This window comes from Monodelphis domestica, chromosome 5 (genome assembly GCF_027887165.1).
Source record: "Monodelphis domestica isolate mMonDom1 chromosome 5, mMonDom1.pri, whole genome shotgun sequence".
NCBI classification, from domain to species: domain Eukaryota; kingdom Metazoa; phylum Chordata; class Mammalia; order Didelphimorphia; family Didelphidae; genus Monodelphis; species Monodelphis domestica.
In genome coordinates, this window is record NC_077231.1 from 79,154,749 (window position 1) to 79,176,181 (window position 21,433).

Consider the following 21,433-nt stretch of genomic DNA (forward strand, 5'->3'; position numbering starts at 1 on the left):
GAGATGGGGCTGTTCACGCTGCTTCACAGAATTAACTAGGAAAATGGAATAGATGCTGGCCACATTCCTATGGGACTTTTTGTTAAAACACTATTTTAATAAAATGTTATTTTAAGGAGATTTCTGAGTTAGAAGATATTGTTACCAAAGAAAAGAAAGGTTTTCCTGAAGGTCGAGTAACGTGATGGGGAAAGAATAGAAAAGGATGCTTCAGCATTAATTCAGAATTTTCTCCTGCCAGCCATATTGTGTGGCTGCCCTAATAATCCTATGGCCACATATCCTTCACTCTGCTTTAGTTGGAGATGCAAATGATCCCAAATCATGCCACCATCATGGACTCTTCAAAAAAGCCAGTGCCATGGTATCTCATGGGCTCTATTCCACATCTATGCCTACATTTCTTCTGTAAGCTAAGTCTTTGAGGAAACACTAAAGCATGTTCAGTTTTTACCACATATTCACACATTTCATCCGTCTTGGCAAGATTTCCTCCTGAAGGGATCAAAGGAGAAGATTCACTGCTTATTCAACTAAATGTGTGCATTATCTGGCCTTTCTACTCATTTAGATTCTGTGTCACTATTAGTATTAAGACTAGTATCTGTTCCAGTTAGACTAAGATCAAGTCTGCCTTTCTGAAAAAGTGTTAAACATGATGGGTACCCAAAGTTATTTGGGATAAAATGTTTTGTAGCCTCTTCTGCTCTCTGAGTACAAAGGTCCACTTGGTGTTTCCTTAACTTCTCCTTAACCTACCCTCTGAATTCAGAGAGTGACAACGTGACCAACTACATCTGTGTGGTCCCTTTTAAGGAGCTGGGCCTGGGGCTGAGTGAAGAACAAGTGTCAGAGGAAGAAGCCCATAACTTGACAGATGGCTTTAGCCTGCCTGCACTGAAGGTAATTTGTCTTTGTGGGAAAAAGCATTTGCTGGGAAAGCAATCAGTATACATATGCTACCATTGAATCTATCAGACAAAAAGGTTTCACATCCTCTCCTTCCATTTCTTAAATGTTACCACTGTAATAACAAAACAAATTCAGGAGGAGGAGCAGCTTAAATGATATTTGTTAAACTGATTTCAAAAATTAAATCCTTGGTAAAGATTTTTTTTTTTAATTTGAAAAACTTAGGTTTTTTAAGCCCTTTCCTTCTATCTTAGAATTGATACTAAGTATTGGTTCCAAGCAGAAGAGTGGTAAGGACCAGGCAATTGACATTAAATGAGTTGCCCAGAGTCACATAGTGAGGAAGTGACTGCAGTCAGATTTTAACCCAGGACCTCGTGTCTAGGCCTGGCTATAAGAGAGCCACTTATCTGTCCCAGTAACTTTGATTTTTAATAACATTTCACATACAGATTATGTGATGATACAAGTATTATGCTTTATGTTTGAACTTTCTGTATATTGTTCTTAGTTTTGCCATGTTCCATAATGCTTAATGTTTGCACAGAAATATTTTTCGACTAATAATGGCTAATCTAATATCCCTTTGAAAGTTTAATTTCCATGACTTACCTTGAATCTCTTCTGTTGATTTTGGAAAATTTTTTGACATCCAGAAAATATGTATTAATAACTCAGTACTCTTGTTATGAACATTTAAGGTTCTGTTTTCTTTTCACATTTTAAAACAATATTCTAAGTCAGAGGTGGCTAGGTGGCTTGGTGACTTGAGAACCAGGCCTAGAGATGGGAGGACCTGGATTCAAATCTGATCTCATACTTCCTAGCTGTTTGACCCTAGGAAACTCACTTAACCTCCATTGCCTATCCCTTACCATTCTTCTGCTTTGGAACCAATACAGTATTAATTCTAGAATGGAAGGTAAGGATTTAAAATATATTCTGTCTTTTTTCCTTTTTAAAATTCACTTTAATATTGCTATAATTTTGTAGTGTCTTTATATTTAAAAAAAACAACCTTAGATCTTAGAAAGACCCTTTAATTTGAGGAAGGGTAACAGAAATAAATGCTACTATATTTGTTCACATTATCTCCATTATATATTTTTACTCTTCCCCACTTTCAAGAATAAGCCATAATAGATATCACAGACTCTTAAAGGTTAAAGAGATTTTAAAAGTCATTTAATTCAAGCTCCAAAATGAGTAATGAGTAAACTCTAGTCTAGATGAATTTTATTAGTTGCTCAAGTCAGCTAGCCAAGAAGCCTCCTGGTTCTTAATTTACTAATCTTTCCAAACCCTCCCCTTCTGTGCCCTTGCCTTAAAAATGTGAATTCAATTCAGAAAACATCTAATGTCTTCTGCATACATAGTGCTATCCTAGCCTGGGGGAGATAAGCAGTTTAGATGAGACAGTCTGCCCTATTGGAGAGGATTATATGCATGTATTGGGCAGTACCATAACACAAAATAATATATGGTATTTTCTATCAGTTCTAAGCCACCTGTTGTATGAGTTCTGGAGTGGATGCGGGGGGGGGGGGTGGACATTGCTGACTAAAAAGTTCAGGGAATGTTCTGTGGAAGAAGTGATATATAGGTTGAGCTTCCAGGGGTGACTGTGGCAACTCACCAGACCAAAGAAGCCAAGGGAGCATTGAGCAGAGACCTAGGGCCAGGCCTTGTACCAGGGAACAGAGTCTTAACTTGGCTGAAGATACATGTCTGTGAAACAGGGAATATTATGAAAAGATTGGCAATGTAGGATGGTGCCACTCTGCAATGAGCCTTGAATGCCAGGTAGAGGTGTTTGCTTTTACTCAGAAAGCACTGATAGCAATGACATCAGAAGTACACATGAAGAAGATTCATTTGCCAGAAAATCCATAGAAATGACCATGGTTCATTTTCTTTTACAAAGCTGAATGGGTCTTGGCAGCTTTTTTTCTCCCTTTTGCTATTTCTCCAATATCTATAAGCAGTGTCAGCAACTAGGGTTTTTAATTGCACATATAGTTTTAATTCTAATTTCTTGTGATACTGAAGAAGCACTAGTGGGTCTGGAAGTTAGGAAGATAAAAATACTGTCTTTGATGTAAACAAAGAATTTAGACTTCCTTCAACTTTTTGTTCTTGCCCTTTAAGCTCTAGTTTCTTTTCTTTTCTTTTTTTTTTAACTGTTACCTTGTATCTTGGAATTGATTCTAAGACAGAAGAGCTGTTGTGATATTGAAATCACTTTAAAAGACTGATATATATTAATTTAAGGTTGTCAAAGAATTCACTTATGCAATTCCAAAATGAAACACTCAAGTCAGCTGCCAAATTTTTATGGTGTTTTTAATCACAACAGGAGGAAGAAAGTATTAGAGAGAGGGGGGGAGAAGGGGGGAGGAAGGGGGGGGAAGGGAGAGAGGGAGAGAGAGGGAGAAAGAGAGAGAGAGACCTAGGACCACCCAGTGGTCTGTCCTTTTGTTGCACATGTCTGTTGAAGGCCATATTCTCAAATAATTGAATCTTGAGTTTGCTGCAGCCCTTCCTAATCTTGTTACACTGAGTAGGGTGGAAAATGTGGTTTCCAAGACCTGATTCGGTTATTCCAAGTATCTCTATTGTTATTAATGAGGAAATAGCTAAATTGGATCTTCTAAAGAATGATCTGAATAGGGCGGAGTAGTTTTGAAATTCACACTGTAAGGGCTAGGCAATTGGAATTAAGTGACTTGCTCAGTGTCACACAGCTAATAAGTGTCTGAGGTTATATTTGAACCCAGGACTTGCCAACTGCAGGCCTGGTTTGCCATCCACTGAACCACCTAGCTGCCCTTAAGCTCTAGTTTCATCTGACTTGCTATAATGTTAGGTTTCCCTGACCTCACTTGGTCAGCATCTCAGTTTTGGACTCTGATGTCTAGGTTTTCTATATCCCTCCCTTGTTACTAGTCCTTTTGCCTCGCCTGTTTTTAATTCCGTTTCAGGCTGAGTTTATTTTAATAAAGTTCATATCTTTTACCCTCCTCTTCATGCTGAAAATGAGCTAAAACTAAACTCCAATAATGTGTCGTAAAAGACACTAGTCCAAAAGAAGCAATTGTCCACAATAGGTATGTAAAGATTGTGAACCAATGACATCAGCAATATTCAGAAAGTGTGGGCTTCTCTCATTGACTTCACAAGCAAATCCTTCCCTCCTGAGGGCTACCATGAAATGGAAATGGAAAAAAATTTAGACAGAATCCCTGATGCTCAACAAGTAAATATGGCAAAGGATCATTCCTTTGGAGTCTGGGCACAATTTATGAATGCTTACATGGCCTGAATTTCCTTTTTTTTGTTATGGGTCCCATGTTTCTTCTCAGGAAAGCCCATGGTGGGCTCTTGGTATGGCTTCTGTTGTCTAGCTCACATTTCCTACCTTCCTTTCCAATTCTAACAAACTCTCTCAGCTCTTGAAAACAATAAATGTAAGGTCTTGTATCATTCTTTTCTCTTGAGAATCAGTTAGCAAAATCATATCTGATACATTTGATGAGTGTTTGCTATGTATCTATTTGTCTTAATGGTGCAGTGTAATAGAAAAATGCATAGATTAGGAGCCCAGTTTGGACTTCATGGTGTCTCAGCTTCTATACTGTTTAAGATCCTATGATACTAAACCCTACTTTTTTCTCCCAGTCTCCATGTTGTTTCCTGATTGTATCAGATGTAAAACTTGTAGCTAGTTGAACTTAAGTGCATCAAGCTATTTCACTGCCAAGAATCTTCATTGTCTCCCTCTTGGCTTGAGGATGAAATACCTGCTCCTCTCCTTGCCATGTAAAGCCCTTCAGGACCAGGCTTCAGTTACATTTTTAGATATCTGGCTCTTAAGAATAGACTTGACAGCTGCAGCCAGGCCTTCTCTCCCCTGTCAGCCTCCCTTTCCATCTTGCCTCCAGCCTCATTAATTTACTTAAATGGACCAGTGGCCACATAGCAGTAGGCATTTCCTCCCCTGGACCTGTGCTAAGAGATGTACGGTGTCATGAAACAGTGTTACTAGGCATATCACTACCCTCTTTCCCATATTTCAGCTCAATTGAACTCTTCTTGTTCCTTATAATTGGTTTCTCTCTTCACCCTTTGCTAATTCGTGAAAGCCCTTTGTTCTCACTTTTGCAATATTTCTTACTTCTGTTGTCTCTTCTTTATTCCCACTGAAAATTAAAGTTGAAATACTGTAGTTATTAAATTGACTACATTATTTAAAGGAATTTTGAGATCTGTTTTTATTTTAAAACTTTTAAGATTGCTCATGGAGTTGTTTACCCAAGCTTTTAAGGGATATGGCTTTAACCCAGGGCTATTTTGGATAAATTGTCCATTAATAACCATCACCATGATCCTTAACCTCATGACTCATTTGTTCCTTTTTTATGTACCAGGTAATATAAGTACAAACCAGTAAATTAAGCTTCCCAGTTCCTTCTACATACCCTACTAATCTCAGTTCTTTCACTAGGCTCCTAGGAGCCTACGCCATCTTCTCTCTTCCAGCATCCCCAAACCTTTACTCATGAACTTTTTGTATTTCTTTCTGAAACTCTTTACAATTTACTCTATTCTCAGCATCCATCATACCACTGGAATTTTAACTAATGCTTTCTACATTCCTCTTAGTCTTAATTATTTCTCCAAAACCTTCTGTTCCATTTATTTTTATCTCCTGGGCCCTATATGGTACAGAGGAATTTGTGTCATAAGGTCATACGACTTGGGGTCAAATCCTGGGTCTACTACTTATTACCTTTGGGACCTTCAGCATGTCACTTCTCCTTGGACCTTGGGCTGGATGTTCTTTGAGTCCCCGTCTAGCTGTAGTCTGTGTTCTTATGATCCTCTGCTTCTGGATTATGTTTTCCTGAATTCCTCATCAGTTTCCTCTTTCTGCCCAGATGTTTGAACAACCATCCTTTCTATTTCCACAGATGTTACCCCCAATTCTCTCTTTTTTAAACTCTATCTTTAAACCTTCTATCTTAGTAACGACTAAGACAAAAGAGCAAAGGATAGACAGACGAAGTTAAGCGACTTGCCCAGGTTAACACGGCTAGGAAATGTCTGCGGTCATATTTGAATTGAGGCACCCTATTTGTTGTGCTACCTCGCTGCCCCTCCAATACTCTTTACCAATACTAAGTTCACACTTCTTGCCACCTTTCCCTTTTAATCATTGTGGCCTTTGTTTAACATTCTTCTTTCCCTTTTCTGGGCTCTGTATCCATATCCCTCTGACTTGTCACCAGCTCACCCCGATTTCTGTTCTGTTCTTTCAGGCCCTGTACTTTTGTACTTGTGAAAATGGTTTAGTTAATGTAAGTGTTCCTTAGGAAGACAGAAGTGAGTTGCATCAGAAGGAATTAGAATTCAGTTTCATAGCAAACAATATTGGGGGAAGGAATAAGGACATTTCCTGCCTCCTTTCTACTACTTTCAGGAATAGTCTCTGGTAGAAACTAGCACTACCAGAATATCCATATTAACCTGTAAAAAAGAACAAGCATTATGTCAGCCAATTTACCATAGAAGAGGAAATAATAAGGGTGATCTCATTCTATCTTCTTGCTTCAAATGTCATCTCATTTGATCATTCCTGCTTCCTCTGAAGAGACCTTAGCCCAGGAATTATACAGGCATTTTCATAGCAACTCCAGTGTTGCTTCTGTCTTAGAATAGATACTAAATATCAGTTCCGAGGCAGAAGAGCAATAAGGGATAGGCAATTGGGGTTAAATGATTTGCCCAGGGTCTCACAGTTAGGAAGTGTCTGAGGCTAGACCTGAAACCAGGCCTGGATTTCTATCCACTGAGCCACCTATCTACTGAGCTGCCCCTCTATTGCCTTTTAAAGACTTGTCCCTCACAAGTGTGTGTTTAGAGAAGTCCAAAAAAAATCTTGTGGCTTTCTAAGTGGCCAGTGTGGCTCTTACCCCGCTAGATTTGCTTTACCTAAAAGCTACAGCCAGTGATGGCCTATATCTAGAGATTATCCAAAGTGTGGGAGTTAAAAGTTATCAAAAATGTGTAAAGATTAAAATTTAGGGTAGACTGAGGCAGGTAGAAATTAGTTTCTCCCTGCAAGGAGTATTATATTTTTTAGAGGTTTATTAAAAGTTAAGGATTAAAGAAAATACAGGATAAGAAAAACGTGCCTAGGCCAGAGAAGCCTAGACAAGATAATCTCACATCATGGAAGAGCCACGTCTACCCCAAAACGGAAGTCCAAAAGAGACACAAAAGCCTTTGCAATCAGGTTAAATCCCTTCTCAATCTTGGCCCACCTGAGAATTCAGTGAGATTACAAAGCATTTTGGGGAAGTGGAGCAAGGGCTTGTGGGGATTGAAGTCCAGAGTTCAAGTCCATTTTTTACAAATTTCCTTTGTGATACCTGCTACACTCTGATCAGAACTTTCCAGGGGATGATTGAGCATAACATTGGTTTGCCCTGGCTTTTTGGCCTGGCTGTACAGTTGTCATGTTCTATAGAGACAGAAGAACTTTGACCACCCCGCTGAAGGCAAACTGAATTTGGGTTTTCTGTGGTCTTGGAGTACTTAAAAAAAATCTGACCCAGGCCCTTTCTTTTTTCCTTTAGGTTTTGTTCCAGCTCTGGGTAGGACAGAGTTCTGAGTTCTTCAGACGGCTGGCACTACTTCTGTCAACTGTGAATGCACCTCAGAGGCCTCTCCTCACACCCGCTCTTTCTTCTCATCGTGTTCTGTTGGATGTGACTCAAGGCCTACCTCACGCACATGCCGCCTGTTTGGAAGAACTTAAGCGCAGCTATGAGTTCTATAGATACTTTGAAACTCAGCATCGGTCAGAGGGACAGCGCTTGTCCAAAACAAAGCAGAAATCAAAAGAATTGAACAGCCTTCACACAGCAGTGCGCAGCCTCCAGCTCCATCTGAAAGCATTGCTGAATGAGTGAGTACAGAGGGGGGCCTTGTCCATGATTAGGTCCCTCCTTCTGGGATTAGCAAGCTTTATCCTTTTTGAGGTTGGTTTAGAAACTAGCTAACGACGGAGGCAGAGTTGAAGCCAGGTTTCTGAAAGATGCATTTAGAACTCAAATGTAGGAGGGTGAATTCTACTTTGTTAGGTTTTGGGTCATCAGTGGTATTTGCTGTCACTAAAATTAATCAGTAGAATAGGAAGGAACATAACACAATGTAAAATATGGCAAATGACTTGGTGTTGTAGAATTTGCATACAGTAAGAGGGAAAAGGAGAAATGGTATGGCTGAATTCGCATACTTCTTGGTGTTTTAAATTAAGCCCATTCAATTGGAACCTGCAGTTTCAGAAAATAATTTGATAGGGTAAAGTGACTTGAAGTTTCAAGTTATTAAAAAAGAAAGCCACTATAGCATTTTAAAGGAACTGATTTTATTATAAAACAAGGAATTGATTTAAGCGTTGAACAGCTTTTCACTTTGGTGGTGGTAGTCTCTCGGTAACCGAGGATGACGATTGTCTTTGTGCATTTTTGTGCACAAAGACACTTGTGCATGAAGATTTAAGTGGAAAAGTCAATGCACAGAGACAGTCCCACTCTCTCGGCGTTGGAAGCCTGGGTCCAGTGGCACGAAAAGTCGTTACACCTGGAGACTTCCTCAGCTGCATTGGATGGCCGTGTTGTCTTTTGTGCTCCAACACGCCCTAAGCACTCAACAGTGCTTTGCTGCATCGCCATCTCAGCCGTTGAACCTTCTTGTTGGTTTCTTCCATCTGTTCAGCCGAAGCAGTCTTCACATGCTGGGTGAGCAAAGCCCTGGTTCACCAGGGGTCCATGACGACCCGATGGCTACCCTCACAAGGTTTAGCCGGCCTGTCGAAGCCGTTGCCCGGGGTGTGGCCGCTGCCACATGCTAGCAGCTACTGAGAGCCACAAGTGAGAGCTGGGTGTCAGGTGGGGGTCAGAGACTGGAGAGCTGCCCTAGGAGGACATGACAAGCCCTCCATACCAGAGATATTACCCCTTCCTGAGCACCCCATACACCCCAACTACTACTACTACTACTGCTACTGCTACTGCTACTGCTACTGCTACTACTCTTCTCCAAAAGTACCTACCCAATTTCAAACACTTAGAAGTTGAATGAGGTATAGGACCCTCACTTGGCATTTGCTGGTCTTCTGCTTGGCATTCATACTCCAGCATTCATAGTGGAATTTCATACATTCATTATCTAGGGTTGACTTGTCTGGTGTTTTTATTGTTATTCAGTCGTTTCAGTCATGTCCAATTCTTCATCACTCCTTTTGAGGTTTTCTTTGCAAAGATACTTGAGTGGCCTGTCATTTCCTTCTCCAACTCATTTGACAGATGAGCAAACTGAGACAGAGTAAGATGACTTGTGCAGACTCAGCTAGCAGGTGTCTAAGGCCAGATTTGAACTAAAGATAAGTTCTCCTGACTCTAGGGCCCTGAATGCTATATCCACTGAGCCAACTAGCTTCCCCATGCTTGTGAAGACCCTGGCAGAATGGATAGATGAGAACAATTGGATCCAACACCAATAAAGGCAGCTGAAGAAGGTGTTTAGAGCTTAGTCAGACCCCAAAGACACCAAGGTCATCCACTACATCCTGGGCCATTGCCAATTGTCCTAACTTTTGTTTTGCCTCTAGACTTTGATGATTCTGGAAGAGAGGATGAGGCCTAAGACTTTGTACAAGTCTCCCTCATTTTAATCCAGTTTACATGAAAATTAAGACATCACTCTTGTGATGTCATTAATCATCTTTAAAAATGAAGGATAGTGGGCAGTTGGGTGGTTAAGTGGATTGAGAGCCAAGCCTAGAGACAGAAGGTCCTGGGTTCAAATTTGGCCTCAGATATTTCCCAGCTGTGTAACCCCCATGACCTACCCCTTACCACTCACAGTATTGATTCCAAGTTGGAAGGTAAGGGTTTAAAAAAAAGAAATGAAGGGTAAACAACATCCCTTATTATATACTTTGTTAATTGAAACCCTATTCATAAACTTCAAGCTAAGCAATAAAATTCTCTCGGGACATTTAAACTTATTTTTAAAAATCTAATTCCAGTGTACATACAACATTTGAGAAACACCTCTGAGAGAGTAGGCATTTTTAACAAAGCTCACACCGAATCACCAAGAGTCATAATCAGCTTTATAATATATCCATATATGATAACACATTACTGTATTATAACCATAATTACTCCTATACATAATTCAGTGATATTAACAATGTAAATATACTTTTTTTAAAACCCTTTTCCCCTCTGTGTTCATATCAGTTTCTAAGACAGAAGAACAGCAAGGGCTCAGTAATTGGGTTTCATGACTTGCCCAGGCTCACACAGCTTGGAAGTGTCAAATGCAGTTGCATCTGAATCCAGGTCCTTCCAAATCCAGGCCTGGCTCTCTATCCACAGTGCCACCGCGCTCCTCTTGCCAATATACTTTTTGAACAATCCCAACATGTTTGTCAGCTTTTACATTTTATATTTTCAGACCCTTTTCTGTTTTCCTTTCTTACCTAGGGTTATAATTCTTGAGGATGAACTTGAAAAACTTGTTGGTACTAAGGAAGCACACGAACTGGCATCAGAGGCCTATCACATCCTGGAACAGAAGTTAAAGCTGCTCCAGCCTCGGGTACAAGCCAGCAACAGTTGCTGGGAAGAGGCTCTTTCTCAAGTAGATAAACTGGTACGAAGAAATTCGGATAAGAAAGGTATGTTTGAGAAGTTCCTTGGGAAAACACTTGATAATCAGGCCTTCTTGTTTATTTAATGTTGGTTTCCTTCTCCAGATATGTAGTTTAGCTTCCCAGATACGGGTTGAAAGAGATATTCCTGGTTTTCCTGTGTTGAATTTACTGTCTGCATGTGCTGGCATCAATATCAATACAGAGTTTAACTTGGCAATAGGTTGAGGTAATAGCCTTATTTAATATTATCAAATGCTTTTAATATTCTAGATATGATAGACCCAAACAGAATATAAAAGGATGTCATCTTTGACTTCTATCCTATGAGCAGGCATTTAAAAATGACACGGCCAATAGACACACATAGGGAGTATGTTTGTACATCCATGTACACGTTTGCATATGCATGTGTAGCCTGAGTGCAGTAGTGACCCACTCACTATAAGAACATAGCCCTTCTCTCTCTGTCTCTCTCTGTCTCTGTGTGTGTGTGTGTGTGTGTGTGTCTCTCTCTCCCCCTCTCCCCCCTTCCCCCATCCAACTCATCTCTGCTTATACTGAGGTAATATTAGTTGGGGAGGAGACACATACCTACTCCTTGCCACTGTAGCTCCTGAGCCCTCACCAGTGTGCTTATTTACACAGAGCAGTCACAATGACACCATTATCTCTTAAATATAAAACACCAACTAAAAGAGAAGGAAAATCAATAATAATAACAACAGTATGCCTTATATTAAGCAGAAGACAAAAGCAAGAATAATAAAATTTAACAATACATTTATATACCTGGATCATACTTACCTACCAGTTCCCATCCTATCTATGAAGGATAATGGGGGTCATCCTTGCAGAAACCTGGCAGGGGGACACATGAGTAGGAAAACCTTTAAGCTTGGAGCCCTGACCACTCTGGACTGGTAGTCCAGCCTGGATGTCAGTTTTCCCTTTTGGTTCATACCAATTGTCCTGTTCCTTTTCTAAGCCTCTCCTCAGCCCTGGAAAAGCTAATTCTCTATTATTCTAACAATCAATGTTGAGCTTGTGCCAAGTAACAACAGCCCTGAGCCTAGAAGCTATAACTCTTGTTTGTTTCTTTGGGTAGGTGCTGAAGTTAAGCTTTTTCAATTAAAAGCAATGACCTAACCCAGATCTGCTCTTTGGGGCTCAGAGAAGGGTAGTAGACGGCAATGCAGTCAAATACCTGAGGGATTTCCCTTCTGTGTGACTATAGAGGTAGCAAAAGGTCAGTAGGTCCAGCCAGCTCTTTCTTGATTCTAGTCATTTTCCAGCACCTCTCCTTCAGTGAACTCCAAGTCCCACAGAATTAGCCAGGTTTTTGTCTTGTCTTTTGACTCTCCTCTGACCTGTTTCTTTGAAACAACAGGAGATAATCTCTTCCATCAGCCTCTTTTCTTCAGGCAGCTTCAGGTAGCTACAATACCTTCTCAATCTTCTGATCTCTTAATTTCTCTCCAGTTTCTTATGACATCAAATAAGGGTCTTCCTCAGGAGTTGGTGACCTATGTCTAACTCAGGTTTAAAAAACCAAAGTCCATAATTAAATCAGGCATATCCCAAACATGCAATTTTGCTATAATTCCCAGGCACTTATGTGATTTATGGTTTCTCATCTCTAAACCTTAAAAACCCTGGGAAAAAATGTGAGCAAATGATTGAACAAGGATGCTTCATACCCATCCCCCATTTATGCCTTTGACCTGTTTTCAAACATGTCCTCTCACTATATTTATCTGAAAATCCTTTTCTATTCTCAAAATAGTCTCAAACTGCTTTTCTAATTCAAATAATCTTTGTTTCCTTCTGCAACTAAAATTTCCACAAATGAAAAGAGTAGTCCATATTTCCATCTTTAACTATGAGGCAGGGGACAGAGGGTATGCATATGTATGCATACTCAGTACTTTAAATGATCTGTAATTTTACTAACATGGCTCTCCCCTGACATGGATCATAACTTCTCAATTATTTTTCATTGACAAAAAAAAAAATTCATCACTTAGTACCCAACCTTCTGGTGATAAGCTTCTCCAAATTTAGGAAGGAAGAACAAGGTTCTTTTGACGTATCTTTTTAGTTACCTAATGAGTCTGGTTCAGTAATTGGAGACAAGAAGTTTTTCTTTGGATATAAGCTAACCTTGGTTATTTAAAACGATATTTAAGAAAGGAATTATTAGAAATTCCTTGTAGGAATCAAAATGATTTTATTTTGTGGTTTTATGATCTCTTTACTTCCCCTTTGTAAAAAGAAAACGATTTAGAAAAGAGAAACATTATTTTAAAGGATTAGGGTTAAGAACTCATGACAACATTCTTAGGCCACATCAGCCAAAGCTAATCCATATGTAGTGCCATTTTCTATTTATTTCTAGCCATTAGGAATTCTTCTTCTTTTTTTAATAGAAAAGGAGCTAGGTTGGCCAGGTAATCAGAGTGAGAGAACCTATAATATGCTTCAAAACTCACTAGCATGTATTACATAGATATCCTGTGAAGTATTTATAAAAAGACCTAGACAAGAAACACACAAAGGAGAAAGCATGGCAGAGTTACAGTCTGCTTTTATGGAGGGAGTATGCATATAGATGAGGTCATGGATCCATTTAAGTACCGAGGCCTCTCCTTTAAAATTTTACCATTTTCATTTTTTTTAATGTGATTGATTAGTTTACAAAGAACTTTGTCTTTTAAGCCATTCCTGTTTGGATGATTCATCAAGATTTTCTCTTGTATTTGGTTAGCATGAAATTTTGATGTGACTGATATGACCCATAATGGCTCACATTTCTCGGTGGCTGTTATGGCTAGTCAGGGTTTTATCACCCTGCTGCTAATCATCAGGTTGTCTTAAGATAATTAAGTGTCACTCAGTTTAATGTCTCACCAAAATGAATAAGCTTTTAGTCAGAAAAACTTTTATAAATTTGTCACAGGAAATGAGTATCTTAATATGTTTCAAGGTTGCTATCTTAGTTTATATTCAAAATAGAATTAGTAAAGCATTTTTATTCTAAAGCACAAGTTTGTCATTTGCTCAGAACTTTTAGCATGCCTAGAAATTTTCACTATTTGATATGTTGATTTGCCCTAGCCCTAGAGCTTTTGATTATTTTGTAGCAGCCAGAATGCCTTTGGCATATTGTCATTCAGTGATCAGCATGTGGCCAAAGATACCTTTGGAACCTTTACTTATCCCTTTGAAAAATCATTTTTGTTAATTTTATTTCTACAATATAAATATATAATATGAAAAGCATTTTTGCAATCACAGGGCTTAACAAATTGTCTTTGGATCTAGGAAGTAAGGTAAAGATTTAGAAGCCAGAAGAACTTTTCAGCTTCCAAGAACAGAAAATAAGAAGCTTGAGATGGAGACAAGGGATGGGAACACAGCATGCAGGGCAGGATATTGCTTAAGGCTGAGACCCAAATTAGCACCACAGAGCATTTTTAGAAAGGTATCAAGAAATCCTATGGGAAGACTCCAAGTGTGATAAGCATATCTGGCCAGGGCCCCACATGAGGTCAGGCAGAGAGGCACTGGTGGCCTTTCACTTATTTATAATCTTCTCTTGAGTAGTATAGTGAATTTATCCTCTGTGTAATGAGGAGCAGACCTGGGAATGTCTGAGAGACTTAATGAGTTCTTCTGGCTTTACAAAAATTACCATGAAAATAGAGCCCTTGTGCCTGAAAAACAAGAACAAAATGTGCTTCTGGAGTCTTGAGCAAGATTGTGCCCAAAACAGTTGTTATGGCACTGAGGTGCTGTGGCCCCCAGAATTTGTTAACAGTGTCTCTGCTAAAATCTAAACTGCTTTTTATTGCCTTTACACATCAGGGTGTGATCAAAATGAAAATTATGTAATAGTATGCACTATACTGTATCTATGTTATAGATTGAGTTTCTGTTTCTGCCTTTGTAATAAGGATATACCATTGAAGAGCAAAGAACAGTCGCTGGAGCTTTGGGCTACAGATTTTGTAAAGGGGCCAAACTCCTGCCTCAGTTTCAGCCTCCTGGACTTTTTCTCTTGGCTTACCTCCAGCATATACATGCTCACACTAAAAACTCCTGATTATCTGAGGATAATAATAAACACATTTCATCCCAGCTTTGACACCTTTGATTTTATATAGAAAGCTAATACAAATAGGAGAACATAGACCGCTTAGAAATGTCCAAACCCTTCCCTTGTGTAGAACAGCTATTAGTAGTCTCAATGGGCTCTGTAGCGAACCAGACTAATTTAAAATTTTACCCTTTTGCCACCTAGACTGTTTGCCCTCTCTTCCATCTCTTTACTACTCTGCCCAGAGTTATGTATTTAATAGGAAAATAAATGGAAATTATCTTTCCAGCAAATTCTTAACTTCAGTTAGTTGTTGTTTGCCGAGTTGCCCTTAATCTATGATATTTCTTTATCATAAATATGAGGTGAATTATCATTTTGTGTCATTATGTAAATTAAGTAAACATGATGCATGTAATTTTCTCCAAATTTAAGAAAAATTGATCTATCGTGATTTAGCTAAGGCTTATAATATTGATACCTAGAATCCATTCTAAGACAAACAGTAGGTAAGGGTTTAAAAAGAAAAAGAAAAGAAACAGATGTAACCTGAAACCTGGCATAATTTAAGTATTATATGCAAAATTTGGGTGTCCAAAAAATGTACATTTGTTTGAAACAGTTCTTTTACAGCTTAGATATCAGTAGTACTGATGATTTTATAAAATTTGTTAAAGCTTTTCTGGAACATATTTCCATGGATTTTTATGGAACATTTATTTATAATCTTAAGTGTATGCAATTTTTTCCTATGCTATAAACCTGGAGGGGCTAGCAGACGACACTCTTTTCAAGACAATCCAATCTCAGCATTTTGAAACAATATGTTCAAGTACTTAGGTTAGTTCTCATTAGGATCTCATATATTTCACTGTCCTCTGAACTGAAGGCTTAGAAGTTTTAATGGTAGCCCTTTTAGCACTTTCATGGTCAAACATGGCTCAGGTTTTCTCATTCCTTACAACTTTAAATAAAAACTTGCCTCTCTTCCCCCTTAATATGTCACTTTGCAATGCTTATGGGTCTCATCAGTAAACATATTATGTTTGTACTGCTAAGATCACATTGAATCAACAAATATGTGTTGAACATCCATTTTCTAAAAGGTGTTCTCCCTAGAAGCAGAGGAATAAATAACGGCTCCTGGTCCCAAGCTGTTAACATACTCTGTTTTACCATATCAAGTAAAAAACTTCAAATATTTTTATTGCTAAAATATTCTCAAATATTTGAAAAGTATTACTAGAAAACATGGTAATGTTAGTTATTTAGATTAAGTATCTAGTGTTGGAGACATTTTCTAGATGGCAGTGGTTTTCCATTTTGCATCTAACTTTAATTCAGTAAATGAAGAATTTCTCTCCGTTCATTTTATGTGGCTTGATAATTTAGATCTTAAACTTTTTTCTGCCTTATTGATACCTTTTTTATATTGCAATTTATTTATTGCCTACTTTTTATTGGTAATGTCTACAAAATGTATGTGTAATTCATCAGTGGAGCAAAAGGCTGTACCCAGTGTTGGAAATAACCTACTTGACCCATAATGAGTAACACAGATATGAAACACATAACAAATACTTTGTCATTTATTACTAAGACACGAGTTGTTTTATTAGTACTACCAAAAAGTATGAATAAAACCCTTTGTTACTAGTTTCTTCACCTCCATTTCTGTTATCTCAGAGTGATCATAGTGTGGAGTTTTGATGATTTCCCTCAAGTGATTTACCATCAAAACATCCCCATATTTCTCATTAGCAAAAAGTTAAGACCTGTAGTATAAACTCCCTACTTGGTCACTCTCAAAACACATGGAGAACAACTAACTATGTTAAGAAATGCTAGACTGATCAGATAAAGTTGATGGAAGGAAACTAAAATTTAATCTGAAATATTAATATGTCAAATTATGTGTAGACCTGAGTCATCATTCCTCCGATTTTTGTTATATTTTAAAGAAAGCTTAAATGACCATGGTTCAATCAGTAAACATTGAAGATGAAACCTACAAAAGTGAACTTGAAACCAAGTGTGTCTCTTAGCATGGCCTGTTTTAACAAGTTGATCTTCAATGTTCCTAAAAGCTTCTTACCAAATCTGCTTCCTCCCTCTTCTGAGAACACAGTAGGGAGTTGGAAATTTGTTGTCTTTTCTGTGAAAGTGTGTATATAATCACTAATGATACATAGTAACAAAAGTTTCTAAAACCTCCCCCTACTAAGACACTAAATCCTATAATGAGGATTAATTAAGCTAGTTTAATCAGTGTAAGCATACTTTGTTGCTATTTGGAAGTAAAGCTTCTGAATGCACAATTCACTCTCTGGATAAAAGGGATCAGAGTGACACATTTAGGTTAGGTTTGGAGGGCATTCTTACCTGAGGCATATTGTTATGTTAAAGCTATGATCTGAAATTCACTGGCATTCAGATAAAGAAGGTTTTGGAAGACATTTCTGTCTATATATGGACTATATATAACTGGAATTTTCATGAAGCACATGCTCTCTTTTACCAGTTTTCATGAGTATATTTTTCTCCCTTTTTAGAAAGCCTTAGTTTGGCTTTTAATACTAAAGTATACTTTACTAAAGTAGGCCTTTTTCAGTTTTGCAGTTGGAGGGGGGCGGTGCGGGAAGGGTTGCAGTGGAATCACTATATAATGACTGCCCAACATAACTATCCATTGCCTCTGGGATAATGCCATCTTGATATATTTAAAGTCCTTCACATTTTGAATTCAGCCTGTCTTTCTGGGCTCATCACACATAATTCCCTGTCGTGCACTCTATATGCTAGCCAAACTGGGTTCCTGGCTATAGTTCAGAACTGAGTGCTCTGACTCCCACCTCTGAACTGTCTTCCTAGAAGGATTCCTTCCTGACCTCTGCCTCTGCCAATTCCTGGTTTCCTTCAAGGCTTAGCTCATACACACCTTTGGGGGAGCCTTTCCTGCTGCTTTTAGCTGTTGGTACTCTTTCTTTTGGCCTCCAGTGGTCATATATATATTTACATGTGTATATGAGTTTCCTCCAGTGGATTGTAAGATCTTTGAGGACAAGATGTTTTGTTTTGTTTTTTTTTCTTCTATCTTCAGCATCAATCCTTGCACAACCTAGGCACTTAATAAGTGCTTGTTAAATTGGACTCCCAAGGGACATAGGAACAGGATGATTTTGTTACTATTTTGTGACCCTTTTTAAAGTTTGCAATTTCATGAAAAATATTTTTTCTTTGAATCTTATTTGTAGATTTCTTTCTCTTTTACACGTTGATGCTTAATTTTTAATATCCACTTTTTAAAAATTGTGAGTTCCAAATACTTTCCCTCCTTCTTGCCTTGCCCCTACCCATTGAGAAGGCAAGCAGTACAGTATCAGTTATATCTGTGAAATGATACAAATTCACATATTATTCATATTTTGCTTGCCTATTTGGATGTATATTAGCCTACATATGATTCTGAGAGCAGTCTGAAATATATAGTGAGCTATGGCCAGACTTGAATAAGAGGAAGAGCCTGTTAGGTTAGAAGCATTTAGAAAACTTCATGATCGCTTGATGACTGTGGCCAAAAGCTGCTCCCCACTGTAAATTTTTGTGACCATGCAAAACAAATTTCCTCATTAACAATGTCCAAAAAAAAAGAAAAGAAAACATGCTGTAGTCCTGTGAACCCATCAAATCTCTCTGTAAGTGGAAAGTATAGTTTCCATTTGTGATTGTGATTATCATGTTGATCAGTTACTAAGCCTTTCAGAATTGATTATCTTTAGAATATTGCTATTATTGGGTAAATTGTTCTCCTAGTTCTTCTCACTTTATCAGTTCATACAAGTCTTCCTTTTCTGAACCATCCCCTTCATCCTTTCTTATTTCATAATGGTATTCCATCACATTCACATCGAATTTGTTTAGCTCTTCCCCAATGGATGAAGCTCCATCTCTTTTTTTTTTTAATATATTTTATTTGATCATTTCCAAGCATTATTCGTTAAAGACATAGATCATTTTCTTTTCCTCCCCCACCCCCCAACCCCCATAGCCGACGCGTAAGTCCACTGGGCATTAGATGTTTTCTTGATTTGAACCCATTGCTTTGTTGATAGTATTTGCATTAGAGTGTTCATTTAGAGTCTATCCTCTGTCATGTCCCCTCAACCTCTGTATTCAGGCAGTTGCTTTTTCTCGGTGTTTCCACTCCCATAGTTTATCCTTTGCTTATGAATGGTGTTTTTTTCTCCTGGGTCCCTGCAAGTTGTTCAGGGACATTACACCACCACCAATGGAGAAGTCCATTACGTTCGATGATACCACAGTGTGTTTGTCTCTGTGTACAATGTTCTCCTGGTTCTGCTCCTCTCGCTCTGCATCACTTCCTGGAGGTTGTTCCAGTCTCCATGGAACTTCTCCACTTTATTATTCCTTTTAGCACAATAGTACTCCATCACCAACATATACCACAGTCCATCTCTTTTAACATCAGTATCATATGGATACTCATATCATAGGATAGTTCTATTGCTGAAAATCACGAAATAGTATGAAATTAGACCACTCTCACTAACAAGCAACCTCCACAAAAGACAATGAGAAAGGGATATGAGGTGGGCTTCAATCTGGCTGGCCGTTTGTTACCCTTAATGTGTGGGTTGGGCAGGGAGTTGGTTTCCTAAATGTACCAAGGCATCTGTGGCCTCATTGGTTTGGATGTTCGCTCCCTCCAGTAGTGCAGATTGTAGCCCTTCTGTATCTTCTCATCCTAAAGGACATTTATCCTCATCAGCCCAGAAATCCACCCAGGGCATGCTAACAGCTTCCCTAAATTTCTTCTTTGACAGCTTCTATAGAGACATAAGAAACTCTTATAAAATGAAGAGAGGTCAAAGTGGGGCAGCTAGGTGACTCAATGGGTAGAGAGAGAGAGCTAGGCCTAGAGATCAGAGATCCTGGGTTCAAATCTAGCCTCAGACACTTCCTACCTGTGCAACCCTGGGCAAATCACTTAATTCCAGTTACCCAGTCTTTATCACTCTTCTGCCTTGGAACCAATACTTAGTGTCAAATCTAAGACAGAAGGTAAAGGATTAAAAAAAAAAAAAGAGGCTGGAGGTTCACATAGTGTTAATAAAGGACAACCAAAAGAGCTCATTGATATACCTCCCCTAAGATCATTTAAAGTACCAGATGTTCTCCAGCAGGTTGAATGTATCTTTTGTGAGAGGATAGAAATAAGAGAATAAGCATTTATTAAGTGCCTACTACATCCAAGCACTATGCTCAGCACTTTCCAGATATTAACTTATGGGTAAGAATTGCACAAATGAGAAGATGCAAACAATTGCAGTTTGCATTAGTAGGGAGAGTAAGAATCCCTTTTCATGAAGTCACTGATCCATTCTGGCTGTGATTAAAATTATTTTGAAAGACTGCTTTTGAGTAAGAATATCAGTTTCTTGATTAGGCCAGCATCATAACCAATAAAGTGACAGGTCATTGGCCCTCTTGATGACCAAAGACTTCCTCCCTCTTGGATCAGATACCTGGATACACTTTGGGGAGCTCATTAATTGGTTTCTATCTTGAGCATCCCCAGACATCTCTAATTGATAAATAGCTAAGTAAGAGGTGATCCATCCATCCAACCACTGCTAGGTGAGACAAATGATAGTTTGTCCCATATGCAGGAAAAGAATAATTTTAAAGCATTCTTATTAGTCAGATTTTGTGAAAGGAGTACATTTCTAAGGACAAAGACGATGCAAAAAGATGTGGGCTAACAGGCAGAACCAGGAGAATGTTATACACAGTAACAGCAATATTGTACAATGATCACCTGTGAAAACTTGGCTGCTCTCAGCAATGTGATGATCTGGGATAATCCTGAAAGATCTATGATGGGGAATGCTATCCACCTCCAGAGAAAGAACTATTGGAGTCAACATACTATCTTTCACATCAGTATATTTATGGCCTTATTGGTGAGGGGGGAGAGGGGTAATGAGTATTCCCTTACAACAGTGACCAATATGGAAGTAGATTTTGCATGATAATAAAAAATAAATTAATTTTTTAAAAAAATCAGTGGGCTAGCTGAGCCTCAGGAGTTCTCTCTCCTATATAGGGATTGGGGCCTTTCTACTCCTGATCTACTACTGATATAAGAATTAATATAGAATATGAAAAATCAGTTCTCACATAGGGTAAGGGAACTTTGGTCAAGCAGGAAGGGACAGAATCCTTTTTTTCTAGCACTTACGGTCCAGGAGGAGTAAATATTTAAAAATGATAAGCTGATGATTATTCCAAACTGTTGAATGTTTGAGCTTACAGGTAGGTATTTCAACAATGTAAAAGAGGAGGAAATGTCGTATCCACAACTACACAAGATCAGAATTTAATGCATGCTCTCTTGTTGACAGTTTCAGTATCCTTGGTCTTTTTCAGAAGGTGAATTTTGATCCATTCAATTGCCCTAAGCCTTCCTTGGAGGTCCCCCAGATTCCAAATGACCTATTTCTTTTCTTCATTTGCCCTTCTGAAGGCAAACCTGAAGTAGCATGTGAAACCCCACACTGTGCCCCAGCTTCACTGCCACAGCCTGCACTATGCATTGAGGACAAAGACCCAATACCTGAAGAACAGGTAAGAAGAGACAATTCTCAGCACTAAGAGCAAGCCTTAATATAAAA

At 38.6% G+C, this 21,433-nt stretch overlaps 1 protein-coding gene across 6 annotated transcripts in view; it reads left to right on the forward strand.

Annotated features, from left to right (window-relative positions):
* Nucleotides 1-21,433, forward strand: part of VEZT (vezatin, adherens junctions transmembrane protein) — a 75,230-nt gene that overhangs the window by 46,606 nt on the left and 7,191 nt on the right. For all 6 annotated transcript variants that reach the window (XM_007503224.3, XM_007503225.3, XM_007503227.3 and 3 more), the window contains 4 exons: nt 756-903; nt 7,551-7,882; nt 10,473-10,666; nt 21,286-21,386. In XM_007503224.3, the coding sequence (XP_007503286.1) occupies nt 756-903; nt 7,551-7,882; nt 10,473-10,666; nt 21,286-21,386 (775 nt within the window). The remainder of the gene's footprint in view (nt 1-755; nt 904-7,550; nt 7,883-10,472; nt 10,667-21,285; nt 21,387-21,433) is intronic.